At 39.8% G+C, this 17,684-nt stretch overlaps 1 protein-coding gene across 1 annotated transcript; it reads left to right on the top strand.

The window, feature by feature from the left end:
* The first annotated feature begins 1,981 nt into the window (after positions 1 to 1,981).
* LOC117438332 (DCN1-like protein 5) lies at positions 1,982 to 15,682 on the top strand. Its single transcript, XM_034073880.1, has 8 exons — positions 1,982 to 2,331; positions 4,959 to 5,050; positions 7,122 to 7,192; positions 7,639 to 7,730; positions 13,427 to 13,535; positions 13,627 to 13,731; positions 14,517 to 14,619; positions 15,356 to 15,682. Exons 1-8 carry the CDS (start codon positions 2,246 to 2,248, stop codon positions 15,409 to 15,411), a joined length of 714 nt encoding a protein of 237 aa, XP_033929771.1. The 5' UTR covers positions 1,982 to 2,245; the 3' UTR covers positions 15,412 to 15,682.
* The last annotated feature ends 2,002 nt before the right edge of the window (positions 15,683 to 17,684 follow it).

The following is a 17,684-nucleotide window of genomic DNA, read 5'->3' as shown; positions in this document are numbered from 1 at the left end:
CCCTGGCGCGCTCGCGAACTTGGTCCGGGTGGCGGCAGGGGACGCGCTCGGTAATCGCCAGGCGCCGCGAGGGAGGGCGGGTAAGGAGCGTGCCCTGGCGCCCTCTGCCGGCTGTCCGGGGCCGTCCAAAGCGGTGGGGCACCCCCTCCTCCGCACTGCTGCTGCCCTTCGTTAGGGTCCCACGGGCATCGGTGCACTGGAGACGCTCCTTTCTAGCCCCCCTCCGTTACCGATCGGTTTCCGGTAACGAACCAGCGATTCCCGGGCCTGTGCTGCTTTGGAACGCAGAGTCGGAGAGGCACAGCTGCCCGGCAGCGGTCATCTACCTGGACTTGTGCAAAGCTTTCAACACTGTTCCACACGACATCCTTATCTCTAAATTGGAGAGACACCAATTTGATAGGTGGACCACTCGGTGGATAAAGAAGTGGCTGGATGGCCGCACACAAAGAGTTGTAGTCAACGGTTCAATGTCCAGCTGGAAACCAGTAACGAGTGGTGTCCCTCAGAGATCGGTGCTGGGATCGGTCTTGTTTAACATTTGTTGGTGACATAAACAGTGGGATTGAGTGTGCCCTCAGCAAGTTTGCCAGTGCTGTGTGGTTCGGATGACAAGCTGGATGGAAGGAATGCCATTCAGAGGGACCTTGACACACTTGTGAGGTGGGCTAATGCCAACCTCATGAAGTTTAACCATGCCAAGTTCAAGGTCCTACACCTGGGTCAGAGCAATCCCAGGCACAGCTACAGGTTGGGCAAAAAGGAAATTCATGATAGTCCTGCGGAGAAGGACTTGGGGGTGTTGGTCAATGAGAAAATGAACATGAGCCAGCTTCAGTGTGTGCTTACAGCCCAGAAAGCCAACTGTATCCTGGGCTGCATCAAAAGGAGCATGACCAGCAGGTCGAAGGAGGTGATCCTGCCCCTCTACTCTGCTCTCGTGAGACCTCACTTGGAGTACTGTGTGCAGTTCTGGTGTCCTCAACATAATAAGGACATGGAACTGTTGGAACAAGTCCAGAGGAGGGCCACGAGGATGATCAGGGGACTGGAGCACCTCCCATATGAAGACAGGCTGAGAAAGTTGGGGCTGTTCGGCCTGGAGAAGGCTGCGTGGAGACCTTATAGCAGCCTTCCAGTATCTGAAGGGGGCCTACAGGGATGCTGGGGAGGGACTATTCATTAGGGACTATAGTGATAGAACAAGGGGTAATGGGTTCAAACTTAAACAGCAGAGGTTTAGACTTGATATAAGGAAGAAATTCTTTACTGTTAGGGTGGTGAGGTACTGGAATTGGTTGCCCAGGGAGCTTGTGCATGCTCCATCCCTGGCAGTGTTCAAGACCAGGTTGGATGAAGCCTTGGGTGACATGGTTTAGTGTGAGGTGTCCCTGCCCATGGTAGGGGGGTTGGAACTAGATGATCTTAAGGTCCCTTCCAACCCTAACTATTCTATGATTCTAAGGCACGTAGGTCCCTCCCGCGAGGCCCTCCCGCCGCAGCCCTGGGTGCCACAGCGAGCAGCGGGACATGGGCGGGCGGTGGCACCACCCCAACAAGCACCCCTGTAGAATAAACGTGACTCGCGATAAACAACGATCGCGCTCCTGCTTTTGCCCAGCGCGGGTGGAGAGATCCCCCGTGTGCGCTCCCCCCCGCTCCCGGGGATCCGGTTCACGCTGAAGGTAGCTCCGCTTTCCGTCGGTGGGAGCTGATGGTGAGCCCGGACACCAGAGCACCGAACTGGCACATGCTCCCACGCTTTATTCTACTGGGACAATCCCGCCCGTTCTTCGTGCTGCGCTCCCCCCGCCACCGCGCGCGGCGGGCGGCCCGGCTCACCGCGCACCTCCGAGCCGCTTCAGCCAGGCCCAACGGCGGGCCGTAGGCTGAGCTGAGACCGGCAGTGGGGCGGTGCCTCACGGCAGCTCCGCCCGCCCGGAGGCGTGTCCCGGCGGTTCTGTCACTTCCTGCCCAGCGCTGTCTGTGTCCGGGTCGCTCGCTGTTCCCTGAGTAGTCGCTACCGCTCGGTTCCTCGCTCCCACCGCAGGCGTACAGCCGCTTCTGGGATCGGTGCGGCGAACGGCAGGGCGGCAGCGCTCAGCGCCTGTGGGGAACAGTGGAGCGGGGCAGGACGGGACGGGGCTTCTCTCGTCTCCTCACCGCCGGTTTCGGGAGGCGATAGCGGCCGGGGGCGGTGAGCCCCGGGGGGCCTCGGCTGCGGGCCCCGCCCCGAGGAAGGACGATGCCGGTGAAGAAAAAGAGGAAGTCCTCGGGGTCGGTGGCTGCAGCGGCGGATGACACCGGCCTCAAGAAATGTAAACTCGGCAGGTACCGTCTGGCGGCGCCCAGCGGGCTGCGGCGTGCAGGGCGGGGCGAGACGGGCCCACGGCGGTGGCGGCTGCTGCTCCCTGTCACGTCCCGAGCGAGTGGCCGTGGGGATGGGCCGTTCCTCCGCCCACGGGGGTGCCCGGTAACTCCGCAGGCGTGCCTGGGGCTGGGTGCGGAGTCTCGGCCATGCAGGTGGCCCGAGCGCGGCCGTTTGGCCCCCCCGGTGTCGGTGGGCATGGCCGGGGGACAGCGTGTGCTGGTGCAGGGCACTCGCCTTGGGAGCGGCAGCGGCTGCTTCGTCTTGTTCACGCTTAGGCGAGAAATACCGGAGAACTTTTCCCGTTCCCTGCTGGTTTTGCCTTTCACTGAACCAGTTGGGCCGATTCCAGCATTTGTCCTCAATCTAATCTTTCGCCCTCTTGGCTGGACTGGACATGTCTCCTCACTTTAAGGTGGCCTATATTCAGTGTCTGCGTTAAATTATTTCTTCTTTTTTGTTTGTTTCCCCCCCCCCCCCCCCCTGCAGGGAAATGGAAGGAGAGGTCAGCACACTCCAAAACAAAGTCTGGAAAGGTCTTTCTAGTAAATACAGGAGTCTGAAGCATTTATTCATTTCCATTAAAAGACCACTAATGCTGTGGTACCCCAAGATTGCCATTAGAACAATAAACCATTAGTATGGCGTAGCAGGTGCCTCCAGTGTGGCTTCCCTAAAATAACTGTATGCTGCCTTCACTTATTAGAACTTGTTAAGTATGTCACTAAACCAGTAGTTACAACAGACAACCTGAGGACTTAAGAATACCAAGCACTTATGAAATCAATGCTATGGGAATGGCTATTGCAAGAAACTGTGGCATATATCCTTTCTCATGGGTTGACCAAGCTTGAGCTTAATACGTACTCTGGCTTTCATTTTATTATGACTGTCCGTTTGGATAACTGTTCCAGAACACCCTTTCTGCAGTCACTAATGATCTTTCAGTTTCCGTATAAATTTACTCGTACGGTTAATAACCGTTCATGTGCCCACACTGTCCTTTATGGAACATTCGTGTTATTTTTCTGCCTCACAGTGCATTTGAAGTGAGCATTTGTGTTTACTCATACTTTATCTTGCTAAAATAAACAAGCTAAATTCTTCTGATCTGTGATCTGATTTTGAGTTTCTTTGTTCAGCATGGCTCTTCTCTCATCTGTTCCAGTTTATCTTTCTTGAAGGCTGCTGACCAAAATTTTATGATCTTCATTTCTTCTACTAAAAAAAAAAAAAAACAAAAAAACTCTTAAAAAAAGAAAACTCTACAGGAAGCTAGGAGTCATTGCGCAAAACCTGTGATGTAAATGAGAGTGCATACTAGGTGATCACAAAATGTAAGATATGCAAGCATTTTTGACATAGCATTCTTATAAAGCAATATATTGGTAATATTCTTTAATAAAACCAGTAGTTACAAATGGATATATGTTAAACTGGATAAAACCAACAAGCAGTCGCATAATGTATGGCTCTGTGTCTTTCTGCTGACATGTGTTTTTAATGGATTTTTTTCTATAGTACATCTTTAGTTCTACCTTTCAGCACGTAAGGCTTTGTCTTGGAGAGCGTTGATTTCTTTTTCAGTGGAGCATGAAGTGATGCATGGGAGGTGAATTTGTTCATTACCTCTCAGAACTAAACTATACTTCTCCTGCATGACAGTTTCATTTTAAAATTGCAGTGTAGGAGCTGCATAATTTTAAATCCTCTCATAAAATTGACTTCCACCTCATTCTTAGATAATCTTAGCTTGTTCTAGCAGTATGTAACTTGTATTTGAAAAGAGCATGCATTAAAAAGGTGCTGCAACTCTTTACTGACTAAAGATGCTTTCATGTGGTTAGTGTTTTTACTGGAAGAACTCAGTTATTATATGTATTCTTTTAAAGAACTGTAAATTATGGAAATTCTGTTCCCAGGGAAACTGTCACATGATGAAGACAAAGTCGGGGGGAAGCTGAGTGTGCTGAGCATTTTTAGTCTTATCATACATTGCATGTTACTGTTCTTGCATGTGTACATATATAGAATTTACAGATATTTAGTCTCATGTTTAATTTAAACAAACTGACTTGAGTTTTCTTCTCAAATCTGTATGCTTAACTATAAATAGCCTGGCTTTTAAATATGTCAAACTGCAGCTCCTGTTGACCTAAATGAGATCTGTGCATATTCAGTACTCTTGAAGATCATGCTATTTATTAGATACCTAACATTAAATGTCTGTGTGTATAAATATAAGCAGATAAATCATTTGAATTACTGAGTAGTGATATTTTGACCATCTGTGTGTGGATTTTTTTGGTTTAATATCTACAAGATATTACTTTCGCATTTCAGAAAAGGTAATAGTTGCAATAAACTGGGCGATAAGAGGGTTGTATTACAGAGTAATCTTACATTCCAACGAGTGTTGAAATAGGATGACAGTTGCCTTTTAACAAATACAGCTTCATTGCTATGTTTCTTGACTTCATGGAACAGTTTAAATAGTCTGAACTAATAATAAGTAATTTGGAATTTAATTTTTAGTGATTTCCCATTTCTCATATTAAAATAACACTTATCATCCGTGTGTTTCTATAAGCTATTGCAGATCGCAAGCCTCTGGTAAAGTGATAAGTGGAGAGGAACATTTTTCAAGCAAAAAGTGCCTGGCTTGGTTTTATGAATATGCAGGTAATGGGTTAATATCTAAAACTGTATATAGTTTTATTTAAAATAAGCAAGTACATCAAATATTTGCATTTTGCTTTTTTTTATGCTGATGTAGACATGAAAATTATGTCCACGTTTGCTTCCTTATAACGTGCACTTGAATTAGTATAGCTTTTACTATGGCCTTTTCAGTATTCGTTCTTTTTGACTTTTTCTTCTTTATACTTTATAACTTACCATAGCATTCTCTAAAATAAAATGACTGACATTGGACAGTACCGTGTTGAACCAGGATATACCAAACTATTCTACTTCTTGTTTTGAAATACATCAGAACTAATGTATTTTCCTTGCAGACTTTCCACAGTAATGAACAACTCCTGGTTCTAGTAATCTGCTTTCTAATTTAGGTGTGAGGCATATTCTTTAGGCATAGTCTTTTTTAAGGAAACTAATAATTCTTGGTTTTGTTTTTTCTTTTGATAAATGTGCCTACACATACTTATAACTTTTTTTAAGGCCTGTAAATTTTGTTTTTGTTGTTGAGTCACCAACTGAGTGTAGGAGGCTATACTTTGTTAGTTAACCAATAATCAAAATAGGCCATTCTTCTATCATAAAACAGAATTGCAGTGAAATGGCATACTGTAGGAGATTAAATATTTCCATTAAAAGAGAAAATTACATAAACACTCATATAGATTAATTGTACATATAATTTCTGGGCCAACCCTCTGTCATTAGCAGTGAACCCTTGTGTCTGTTTTCCTTCATAACATAAACTTAGGTTTTTTTTAACATGTTCTATGTAAGGACTTCTCAAAACCAGATGGCAGTGTTTTGCCTTGCTTACCTAGGTGACATGTTCTTTGCAAAATTTTTCAAGGGTTTGTGATATTAAATGCCAATTGCATTTTCAGAATGGCTACTTTTACGGGAAAATAGTAGTTTTTATTGACTATATTCTTGTCTCACAGTGAGCAATTATTCAAAGTATGTTGTCCAGCTCTCAAACAAATTCTTCTTACAGTAACAGTAGTGGATACGGTTGAAGTGGAGGTATCAAGGGAAAGAAAAAGAAAAAGGCTATTCTATCTATATATAAATAGCAGACTTAACCAAAAAATTGTAAAATGCCATGTTGATTTGGAAGATAAAGCCTTTACCTTTTAGAAAGGTTCATATTCGCTGAAACAGTGTTAACATAATGCTCAAGATACTTCAAAATAGCATGTCAACAGGCCTTCTAATATTTGGTTGCCCAATAGGTGTGATTTTTTGGACAGGCTTAGAAACAACTGAAACCAGAGAGAGATTCACAGAAGCAAAATGTGTTGTAGAGCGTCTGTATGTGCTCTCTAAATACACTGTTTTACTGTTTCTTAGAGCCTTTCTTTGTGTTAAAATGAAAAAGTGACAGCATAACTAACTGTTTTGGTCTTAAGTTATTTTCACTGCATTCATAAGCTTTTTTCTGCTCTGTATGTGGCTAACATGCTTAGCGTTTTTCTGTTCTATAGTTACCACTCTTCTCATATTACTCAGCATAATCAAACTAACATGAAATTATTTGACAATTCATCCTCTTCTGTTGCAAACCCACAATGCTAACACCATTGAAAGAGTAGTATCTGTAGCAGGAGCTCAGGCTAAATTAATTTTATTGTTGATAAAATAAGTTGAAGAACATTATTCATAGAATAACTTCAGTGCAGAGTAATGCTACCCAGGTTGTCTTCAAAACAGCTCACCACCATAGCTATTTGGAGTCAAGCTGTATCGAGGGGAAACTTGGAGTCTTTTGAAAACTCACATATACACGAACTAAAATAGCTTGTCTGATGTTGTAGGGAGGCAGTGCACAACAGAAAAGTTCTGGTTTAGTTTTGCTTTGAGCTTGTAGTATTATTTCTTATGTATTATACATGTCTCCAGGCTGCAACTGATAGAATGGTTCTAATATAAAAACTACTTAATCGAGAAATCCAGTGTTTTTAAAGGTAGCTTATATGCTATATGGCCTAACTATTGTGTTTAACCCTTTTGAGAGAATGTTACTTAGATTTCAGTCTGGTTTCTTTTGGTTTTGAAGGTCCAGATGAAGTGGTGGGACCTGAAGGAATAGAGAAGTTCTGTGAAGACATCGGTGTCGAGCCTGAGAATGTAGGTTTCTTGCACAATTCAAGTAATGCTTTAAAAGGGAGTGTTGGATAAGATTTAAGTTCTGTGTGAAGTTCTTCAGTAAGCAAAAAGTTATTTATCATCCTGCTTTTAGGAGCTGTTGTAAGATATTTTAGCTCAGCAAATCAATTATGCATAGCAAGTATGTGAGGTTTTCCATTTGGTTTGTTATAGGAATGTCTCATTTTTTCAGAAACTGAAATTAACAGAAAGATTGCACGTAGTTGAATGATTAAATCGTAACAAATATAAAGTGCAAGTATGTAAAATTACTAGAATGTTTGCATGTTTTTGTTTTTCTTGGACATCTGTAAGTCAGCCTTTTCTTACTGACTTCTTTTTCTCACCTTTTTTTTGTGTGTGTTTTTTGTGTTGTTTTTTTTTTTTGTTGGTTGTGGTTTTTTGTTTGTTTGTTTTTGTCTTCCTAGATTATTATGTTAGTTTTAGCCTGGAAGCTAGAGGCCGAAAGCATGGGATTTTTTACCAAGGAAGAATGGTTAAAAGGAATGACCTCACTACAGTAAGAGGTTTTCTTACATATATAAGAGAATGTTGTAATGTTATGTTCGTACCACGAACTTGCCCTTGTTTTTTTTGTGCGCTAGCAGTAAGACACAGAAACTCTTGCTTTTAGGTCTGGTTTCAGTCAATAACTGGAAGTAGCTATTCTTCACCAAGTTGTGAACCTGATGAGTTCACTCAAATGATAAGTTTTGTCTAACCCTAGTAAGCCAGGTATTGGGGGCTTCTTTCTCTTAGAGAAAATATTTTAAGATATTATTCTAAACACAGATAACTAGATCTGGAGATACACAAAAGCATATCTCAGCATTGGTATTCTCGAAAGTTTTTACTGATTGCTGAGCTTTATAGGTGAGGACTGCATTGACAGTAGTTCTGGTTATTAGTGTTACTTATTAAATGCAGGTCAGAAGCTTGATACTTAGGTTAAGTAACACTTTTCAATTTATAAACAAATTTCTGTTTGTAAGAATTTTTTGGGAGATGATGCTTTGCTTGCTTTTATGAAACGAATCAGCTCCTTGAGGCTTACTTCAGTTGTCACTGTTCTTCATGAAACTGCTTATGGTGCATGAATGTTTTAAGGGTAACTTGTTATGACACTGCATCCAGTATTAAAAATGTCAGAGAGCTACTGTTGCAGCTACAACATGGTGGGAAACGGGCTATTTGATCCTTGGGGTTGGCAGAACTGCCTTATCAGTTGAGAACTGATTTGGGAAATTGTATTGGGCAGATACCCTCTGGTTATTCAAGACAGTGGAGTAAGTGACTCACCTAACTGTTGTGTGCAAATCTTATTTGATTTGGGATCGGGCTCATGACAGACACCTTGATTGTTTTGTGACTGTCAGAAGCTCTTAAATTTAGTAAGAGCTGGAATGATTAAATTGCCAGGGTAAAAGAGATTAAATTGTGGGTGCGTAAGTTTTTAGATGCAGTGAATGGGTTTGATTAGGTAATTTCTCCAAAGTACTTCTTTTTAATGGCCAAATTGAGGCTCTCAAGTTAGCCAGTCTAACAGGATACAGACACAAAGACATGAAATCAGGCACATCTTCAGAACCAATATTACAGACTTTGTTTATAATAGTTTGCTCTATAGTTTCTGGCTCTTTTAAGAACAGAGCTGGTCATGCTGTAGGCTGAATGTGTTTAAGACAGAAAATATAGTACTACTGTGCATTTTTATATAACCAGACTTATGATCAAAACACTTGCCTAAGGTTAAAGCAGTTAACCTGCATGTTCCCTGGGTGTGCTTTAATAGCAGGCTGCAGACTTAAGCATCTGGATGAAGCAGTGACACACATGTAAAGGAGTTCAAGATTCCTTGGCTTAAAAAGATGTGCTGGTTTGGGGGGTGAGTGAATGAGCAGCAATGTGGTGCTTTGTTGCCAGCTGGGGTTAAACCAGGACAAAATAAAATACAAATCTGTGTACTTGTGCTGTTTGTGCTCACTGAGAAGGGAGGATCATGTTATGGAATTCCATCTGGAATGGAGAAATCTAGTTTCTCTTGAAGGATATGACAGAAGTTTTGAAGGAGAAGACTCTTACACTCTTAAAGCAATAGAATTTTTTTTGTTTGTTTAATTTTATTTTTTGCAAGAAGAAATGACATTAAAATGCATTGGAAGCCCAAAGTCAGAGTTAGTTTGAAATAAGAATTCTGTAACATATGTGAAATGTCACATAAGGTAATTGCATGAACAGGGTTGGGTGGAATTCAGCTCTACAGTATGACACTGGAATGTGTGGTTCATATGCAGGAGCTGGATTTCTGAAACTCTTACGGCAGTCTCTGGAGATCTAGTCAATGTAGTGGAGCCTAGGGAGGCATTCAGTTTACGCTGAGACCTAGTGACTGCTCTCCTGAATTGCTCTTACAGGCTGGTTGGCTAGACCTCTCTGAATGGCAACACCTAAAGCTTAGACACTTAAATTTAATCTACTGTTAGACACCAACATTTAAGTGCCTGAATGTTGAAGGGGCATTTTCCTTCTCTGTGGTTATGTGATATGCTGATGATGTTTGCTCTTTAGAGAGGACAAGGAAAATAAATATGTGATAAAGTATACACTGTCAAAATTAAGGTGGATCAAACACTAGCAGCTTGTGATACTTAAACAACTTAAGCTGTGGAAGTGAGTTTTCTAGTATATCGTGTTGTTAGGGTGAATTCTGCCCTACGTATATTTGTGTCTGTGTGTATGAATATATTTATGTATATGAAAGCTAGGTGCCTGACTCTAAATTAATCACCTGGAGCTCCTTTCATAGTCAGCTGAGAGAAACAAGTACCTCTACTGGGCAATTTATCAGGTATTTTAATCACCTCCTTAAGATGAAATGAGTAGCCCCCAGGAAGTGAGCGTTTATGTACATTTGGTTTAAATACAACAGTGTAGTTATGAAATTAAGGTGAATGGTAAAAGATTACAGTTAATTTTATTAAACTCACAGAAGCCATTGTTTGAACTAGGTAAATAGAATTTCACATGAGGGAAGTGAGATGTAAGCAACTGTATTGTTTGAGTATTTCCCTCTGGCTATTTTTTTAACCTTAGAATTTGAACCAAATTTTACATTAAAGTTGTGCTTTTGAAAATGAGTGGTCAGGTAAGAGAGGAAACTAAATTAGATTCCAACTGAGGGAAATATAAGGTCATGATCTCACATTTTCAGGTACAAGCAAGAGGGGCGGAGAAGTCAGGTTTGTAACTTCTTGCTGTTTGTGGAATTACTAGTGAAACCAACTTCCTTGGGTTGGTTTTAATGATTGCCTAATACCAGCTGCTTTTCCAGTGATCTTTTTGCTTGTTATTGCCTTTTGGTTAGAGTTTGTGTTTGGTTAGTGTTTGGTTAGTGTACACAAAGCCTAGTGTAAATATTTTTTTATTTTTATGCTGCTATAGTATTCAGTGTATACTGAAATCTGAACAATCTTTGGTCCCTAGACCTGTAAATCAATTGGCATAGCAAATCGATGGCGTTGTCAGGGCACAGAAAAGATGGCCCTTTGCTTTATTACACCATTACTTCCTTGGACCTCTGTATGCTCTAGTTGCAACATGTAGCCTACATTTCAGAAGATCGTGCTTCAGTGGATGACCGAATGGATGGGCTAGATGTGTAGCATTTCCTTTTAACCACCTGAAGAGCTGAATGATGGCAGAGGAACTCTTATAGATAAAAGACTTTCAAACTATATATACTACTATTATATGGTTTTGGTTTAATGTATGTATACCTTTTACTCATTTTTCTTTTTAGTAAAAGACAAGTATTTTTGAATAATCAAGAAATACAAAACATTGGATTATCTGAGTAGGATTTATTGAATCATCACTGTCTGTGTTAGTGATGCCTCAAATGAACTCTACCTCAAGAGAAATCAAAATCGGACTGCATTGTGGTGCAAATTTTTAAGTTTTGTTACAAATATGATATAGGGATGTGAAGAAAATGTAGTAAGCTGATGTTTAGTTTTGCTGATCTTGAGATAACCTTATTTAATGCTATCTTTCAGTAAAGGCAGTTCAAAAAATCGCATTTTATCTAGTCCCTGTACAGGAGTTTGGTGTTAATTCACTTGTGGTAATTAGAAGGTTGTTCTGACTGCTAGGAAGATTATTCTGTGTATGGGTGACCTCAGTAATCATGTTTACAGTGTAGCCACACAAGCAGCTAGATCTCTATAAAAGAAGAGTTTGACAGTTTGTTATCTCACTAGTGTGAAGAAAATCAGTGACTAGGAGTGGAAATGCCTTAAATGGCTTTAAAGGAGCTATGTGCCTGCATCAGGCTTTAGAGAGTGGTGCCTGTTTATTTGACTGTAACCTGTGTGACTGTTCAGTTTTAAATAGGTTGGCAATAGCTTAGGAGTCTTAAGGCTTAACTGAGGCAGATTTTCATAACAGCTTTTTGAAGATAATTATTTCTGCCTTAAAATGCATATAGCTAATAGTACAATAAACACTAACAGGAATTTTACTTTGTACTTGAACTGAACAATTTTTACAGTATGCAGTAAGACGTTTGAGCACACAGAAATTTGCGTTTATCCATGGTATGGTATCCCAGTCAAATTACAAAATGTGTGGTAAACCCATTTTAAGTAGTTTATGTATGTCATTAGTACACCAAAATGATAAGTATTTAGTTAGGTGTTAAATAGGTAGATATGTCCCAAAGTATAAAGGATAATATTATTGCAGTATGAAGGCTTGAACATGGAAAGAAGAGATATGCTATGCTACGCTACAGAGGCATTTATATTCTTAATACTGTTTTAAGGGTTAAACAATAGAATACATAGACCAATTAGATGCCTGAAGACAAAGTAATTTTATCTAAAGATAAAATTACCAAAGCTTTTTGAATAAGATTTTTTTTTCAACTTAATGTGTGGTTTATTGCAAAATATATTAGTTCTTGTCATATGAATATTCAGCCTAATTAGCTAATACTTTTATTTATTTAGCACTGATCTTGGCTGGGACTCTGTGCTGCTTTAAGTAGATGCTGCTAGAGACAAGAAATAACCAAAGGCTCCATCGGCTCTTGTCGCAGCTTGAGAGGGGCAGACAAACAGATGTTCACACACATACTAGCAGACCTGAGGAACAGGAAGTATCAGCCATGAGCAAAGTCCAGCATCTGGGCAACCTGCTGTGGTGTTTCTCAAGGGCCTTTACTGTGGGCTTATGTGACAAGTCCACAAGGGTCTGCTAAAGATGCAGATGTGTTCTCTGAGAGGCAGGCTGCCAGAAGGGGAACACATTACCAAAGGAAGTATTTATGTACATTTGCATTTCTGAAAGTATTGTTTCTGTCATTAGGAATATAGGGCAAGGTGAATTTTATTTTCTTTTTGTGTGTGTTTGTTTTTTAATCATGGCAGCTATTACTTTATGATAACGGAATGTGATAATTTAACAACTCTTTTGAGCAAGTCTTTCCTGGAGGATTAGCATGTGTAAATTAATTTTTCTATTTGGAAACAGAAGTCCTTGCTAAGTAAAATAAGTGGAGATCTTATTTTCTGCCAAAAGGTTGTTTTTGCCAAAGGGTTATCCTTTCAACTAGCAGTACATTATCATACAGCCTGTGAGTTCAGTTGAATAGCTACTGACTAATTCAGGTGATAGGCTTCTCAGAGCTTGCATGTATCAGTCATAAAACACAAGTAAACTAGTATGTTTTGCAGACTGCCTGCTCAATCCTGCCATTCATAAATATGTAGTCTTGAAGTGTATGTTTACGTTTGGGTTTTGGGGCTGTTTTTTTTTCCTGAAGAAATGTGGCATAAAGCCCTTATTTACTGCTGGATTTTACCACCTTAATGCATGCCAAATACTGTTTTCTCCAGAGATTGAAAGATAGGATAGTGTCAGGTATGACTATAAACTGCAGAGTATGGCATTAAAAGACCACTATATGAGAAGTAAAGCAGAGACTTTGCATTATGTTGCTGATGCATTTTAACAAAACTTGATTACAGAAGCCGGGCATTCATAATTCCAGTCAGCTGCAAATGTTGAACATGTTCAGTGTTCTTTAAGTCATAGCATTACTCCTGTACATCTAGTGATCTCATTTTGGTAATTTTAGCTTATGTTTGCCAGCACTTTTTTCATTGTCCTAATGTTTTTTGAACTTTAATGTAATTTGTTTTTCTTTATTTTCAGGTGTGATTGTACAGAAAAATTGCAGAGTAAATTTGACTTCTTACGGTCACAGCTGAATGACATTTCATCCTTTAAGAATATCTATAGATATGCCTTTGATTTTGCAAGGGTAAGACTACTGGCATGTTAGAGAAATTATTATTTTAATTATTCAACAGGCTTGTACTTGAGTGGGTTTTGTGCTTTCTTTGTTCAACTAGGATAAAGACCAGCGAAGTCTTGATATTGATACTGCAAAATCCATGTTAGCTCTTCTGCTTGGAAGAACTTGGCCATTGTTTTCAGTATTTTATCAATACCTAGAGGTACATATTTTCTTAACTTTTTGAATGATGACGTAGTAGTTTTCCTGTTCTGTGGAAAGATTTCAGGGTTTGTGGTGTTTTGCTCAAGAATGAGGTTTTTACTCCTCTTCATTTCCTCGATGTGCTTATGAAACAGTGATGTTCTTGTATGCAACACAGACCCTGTGCTCCACTCCACTTTTCTTATCAAAGGCAGCTAAACTTCTAGCTTAATTAGACTATAAAGGTACATGTCAAAATAAATAATAGAGCCCCTTGAGCTGCACCTATGCTAAATTTCAAATTTCCTTTGTGTAGGTTAAGTATATAGGTACCTTGAGCTCTGATTTTGGTCACCAGGAAACTTAGTAATGTGGATGTGTGTAGGTTGTTGAGCATTCTAGGCTTGAGACTATCCTATGCCTTCAAATCAGTGCTGACATTGCAAAGTAGATGTCTTTACAATCATACTGTATTATACCTCGGACAAAAGAAAATTTTTGTAATCATTCATCCTGGAAATCTCTCTGAGCTAGGCATACCTACTTCAGGGCAAGACAAAAATTTGTCAGTTTTCAAAGCTTAAGAGTGGTATTTTGATTTTGCTCTGATCTTTCAAGAAACCATTTTATGTAGCTTCAGTTTTAGAAATGGTGCGTGTAGTATTCAAATAAAATGGAAAACCAAGGACGTAGTAGCTGCTGTCACCCATTAAATTGTTAGTTAGAAACTGATTGAAGAAAAATGAGATGCAGCATTACCAAATGTTACTTGACATTTTAATGTTCTGAAATTATTTTCCCTAGCAATCGAAGTATAGAGTTATGAACAAGGATCAGTGGTACAATGTGCTAGAGTTCAGCAGAACTGTTCATGCAGATCTTAGCAACTATGATGAAGATGGTGCATGTAAGTATTCATAGCATTTTGCTTATTCAACTATTAATTCAGTATGTTCAGTTTGCATGAAACAAATTCCTGTTACAAACAATAAGGTATAAAATATTTCTTCTCCAGTTCATAGAAAAACTGTCCTGCTAACCATCCATCTTCAAACTGCAGGTATTAGTTGTAGTAATATGTGAGGGGTGTGATAGTGTACTTGAGCCAACCTATATTCACTTGAGGTTCTAGTGAGGTTACTTGCTACATGAAACTGTAGACTTGCACATAGAATTATAAACAGCAAACTCTCGTTTTATACTCATATGTAAAAAAACTCTTATCAAGTAGTCTAGCTGCTGGTACTTGGGGCTGAACTCATGATTGAACATATCACTGACAGTCATGCTATGACTGAACTGCTGTAGGCATCCTATTTTGGTCTGTTTTCTTACTATGTGCAATTTTGGAAGGAAGAAAGAAATAGTTGTGTTGATTTACAATATAACCTTATTTTTATGTTTTCAGATCAGTGCACCCATCAGATGTCAGGAACACTTCCATAGTTTCATGTAGTGTTTATTGTGCACTTTTTGCCACCCTTGAATTGATATTATTGTAGTCATCTTTGAGTCTTAATAAGTATTTGACCATAGGATTGATATGGATGTTACCTATACCAATAGTTCTAACCTTCATACTTTTAGGAGAGGATGTTTGAAAGACATTGGCAAATGTAACTCCAAGTTTCATCCATTTGCAGGGCCTGTACTTCTGGATGAATTTGTTGAATGGCAAAAGGTTCGTCAATCGTCATAGCAAGAATTCAAGAGAAAATGCAAAAGTGTTTCTGGAGCCCACCTGTACACAAACTAACGAGAAAAACAAAGGATTGCATTTTCATTCTTAAGAAAGACTTCAGAGTATTGTTTTCTTCCTTTTCTAAGGAAATCTTGTTACATGTGATATGGGCATTGAACCACACCTCTTCTGAGACTGAAAGTTGGAGTTCTTGTTTTGAGTCTTATGTTTATAGCATTTATTTCAGAACAATAAAGATTGAGACTTGTGACAAAGGCCTAAAAGTGAAGAATGTCCCTTGAATGTGAGTGTGGTGTCTTTTTTAAAACCAAATCTTGTAAGATTTCTTCTTTCTCAGAAGTGCCCTTTGCTATGAATTTTTTGAAGACCTTAAAAACACTGAATTGGCACTGTTTCTTGATGATGGTGTGATTGTCTTGTGTGACAGACATTAGAAAGAATGACTGATTTTTATGTGGTTTTTTGGAGCCCTGGGTGGGAGTGTGCTAATTTGCATGTTAAGTTTTGGCTATGGGTTATGCCACAGCTTTCAGCTCCTTGTGGAGAAAAAGGCCTTAAACTCTATTTTCTTTCCTTTCATTCAGTAACCATCCAGTGGCATGGCATTTAATTGCAGGCCCTTTTAAAGCAGAAAGATGTAGAGCATACGGCTCTATATGTAAAATGGCTGAAAACTAGTTGCCTGCATTTCAGGTGGGGAACACAAATACTCTTTGGTACTGTAAGGCAGCTTCAGACTTTTGCTACCATTTAGATTGTGGATTGCTTTATATAAAAAAAAAGTGCAATTTATATTTTAAAAGGGAAATCTGGAAAGACTTGGTTTCAAGCTTTGCTTCTTACATGTTTTAGACTGGAAGCATTCATGACAAGACTTTTTATTTCTCTGTATCCTTTTCATAATGTAAGTCCAGAACCTACCTTTGACCTGTATATAACACGCTATTAATTTTTACCATGTTACTCCGTGGGTTGACTCCAATAACTACTATGCCCTTGTAGGCACTCGGTATTTATGGCAACCTTGAAATACAGTAGACGTTGTCATTCTACCTTTTGCCCAGGATGCCCAATGCCACCCTTGAGGAGGAAAGGGATGTTAATGTGTAGATGTGAGAAACCAAAATAGAGTGAGAGAATGAAGCACTTGTAACTTCTACTTTGTTATATAAATGTTATGTAGACTGTGATAATGCTGTGAGACTCAGTCAGTGATCAAGGCCTTGTTGTGCCAAATACTTCAACAGCTTGAAATAAGAATAGACAATGTTAGCTAGGCATGACTTGAAGATCTTTGCCTCAGGGAAATTACTTCTGTTTTGCACATCCCTTATTCAGACTAACAAGCATGAGCTTTCCTGGCCTTAAGGAAAGCTTTATTCCCAAGATGATTTTTTTTTAATGAGAGGGGCATTTGGATAAACAAAAAAAAAAAAGTATGTGGAGAAATAATAAGTGGGACAAACTAGTAGTGTGTGCCTGTGCTCTTTCTCTGCTGGAGAGAACCACTCATGTAACTCACTCTCCAGACCTGCTTTCTCTGGGCTGCAGGAAGAGATGCAGTCATCATCTACAGGTCATTCTGCATGTCATCTAGTGGTGCAGTTTCATTTGTTTCTGCCCAAATGAAAAAAAGTGGACGGAAACCAAACCAAGCAACAGCTGAGATACTTGGAAGGTCTCAGCTTGTACAGTGGCTAGTGGCTGTGTACACGTGCACTACAGCTGTTCTATATTTTTCCACCTTGTTTAAGGGAAATACTAAATTTTAGACCTCACATTGGCTACAGCAGTTCTTTTCAGTATGTTACAAGTTCCCATTTGCATTGCTGATAATGGTGATTTCACTCATAACAGAGTGCCTTTCATTTGGAAATTGCCCTACTCCACAGAAAGTTAGTGCCAGAATAAGATTAACTTCGCAAGTCCCAAGATGTGGTGATAGAGTGGTACACTGCTGTATGTTAATCCTCTGTAAGGGCACTGGTTCTGAAATGGCTTTCTCAAATTCACTACAATGACTCTCTTTACTTAGTAAGTTTAGTCCCCATTATAACTGGGAAATTCTGTTTCCAGAAGTTTTGAAACTGGTTAGAAGATGAATATTTTATAGTGTAATTAAAAAAATAATCTTTTTTTAGGTAACTGCAAACTGTTGTTAATTCAGTTTAAACCAGTTGGTCCTAGAGAATGGTATTAGAGTATAATAGGAGTGATGCATCTACCAATCCAGGGTGGTCAAATACTTACCATTATGGTGTAAGACACTA

This window comes from Melopsittacus undulatus, unplaced genomic scaffold (genome assembly GCF_012275295.1).
Source record: "Melopsittacus undulatus isolate bMelUnd1 unplaced genomic scaffold, bMelUnd1.mat.Z mat_scaffold_145_arrow_ctg1, whole genome shotgun sequence".
In the NCBI taxonomy this organism is placed as follows: Eukaryota; Metazoa; Chordata; class Aves; order Psittaciformes; family Psittaculidae; genus Melopsittacus; species Melopsittacus undulatus.
The sequence above is the reverse complement of the archived record's forward strand: the minus strand, read 5'-3'. Positions and strand labels throughout refer to the sequence as shown.

Excerpts from the sequence above, each read along its gene's own strand:
- LOC117438332 (XM_034073880.1), top strand. The coding sequence starts at position 2,246 with ATGCCGGTGAAGAAAAAGAGGAAGTCCTCGGGGTCGGTGGCTGCAGCG. Across the intron at positions 7,193-7,638 it reads TCGGTGTCGAGCCTGAGAAT|ATTATTATGTTAGTTTTAGC; the intron begins GTAGGTTTCTTG and ends TTGTCTTCCTAG. Across the intron at positions 7,731-13,426 it reads AAAGGAATGACCTCACTACA|GTGTGATTGTACAGAAAAAT; the intron begins GTAAGAGGTTTT and ends CTTTATTTTCAG.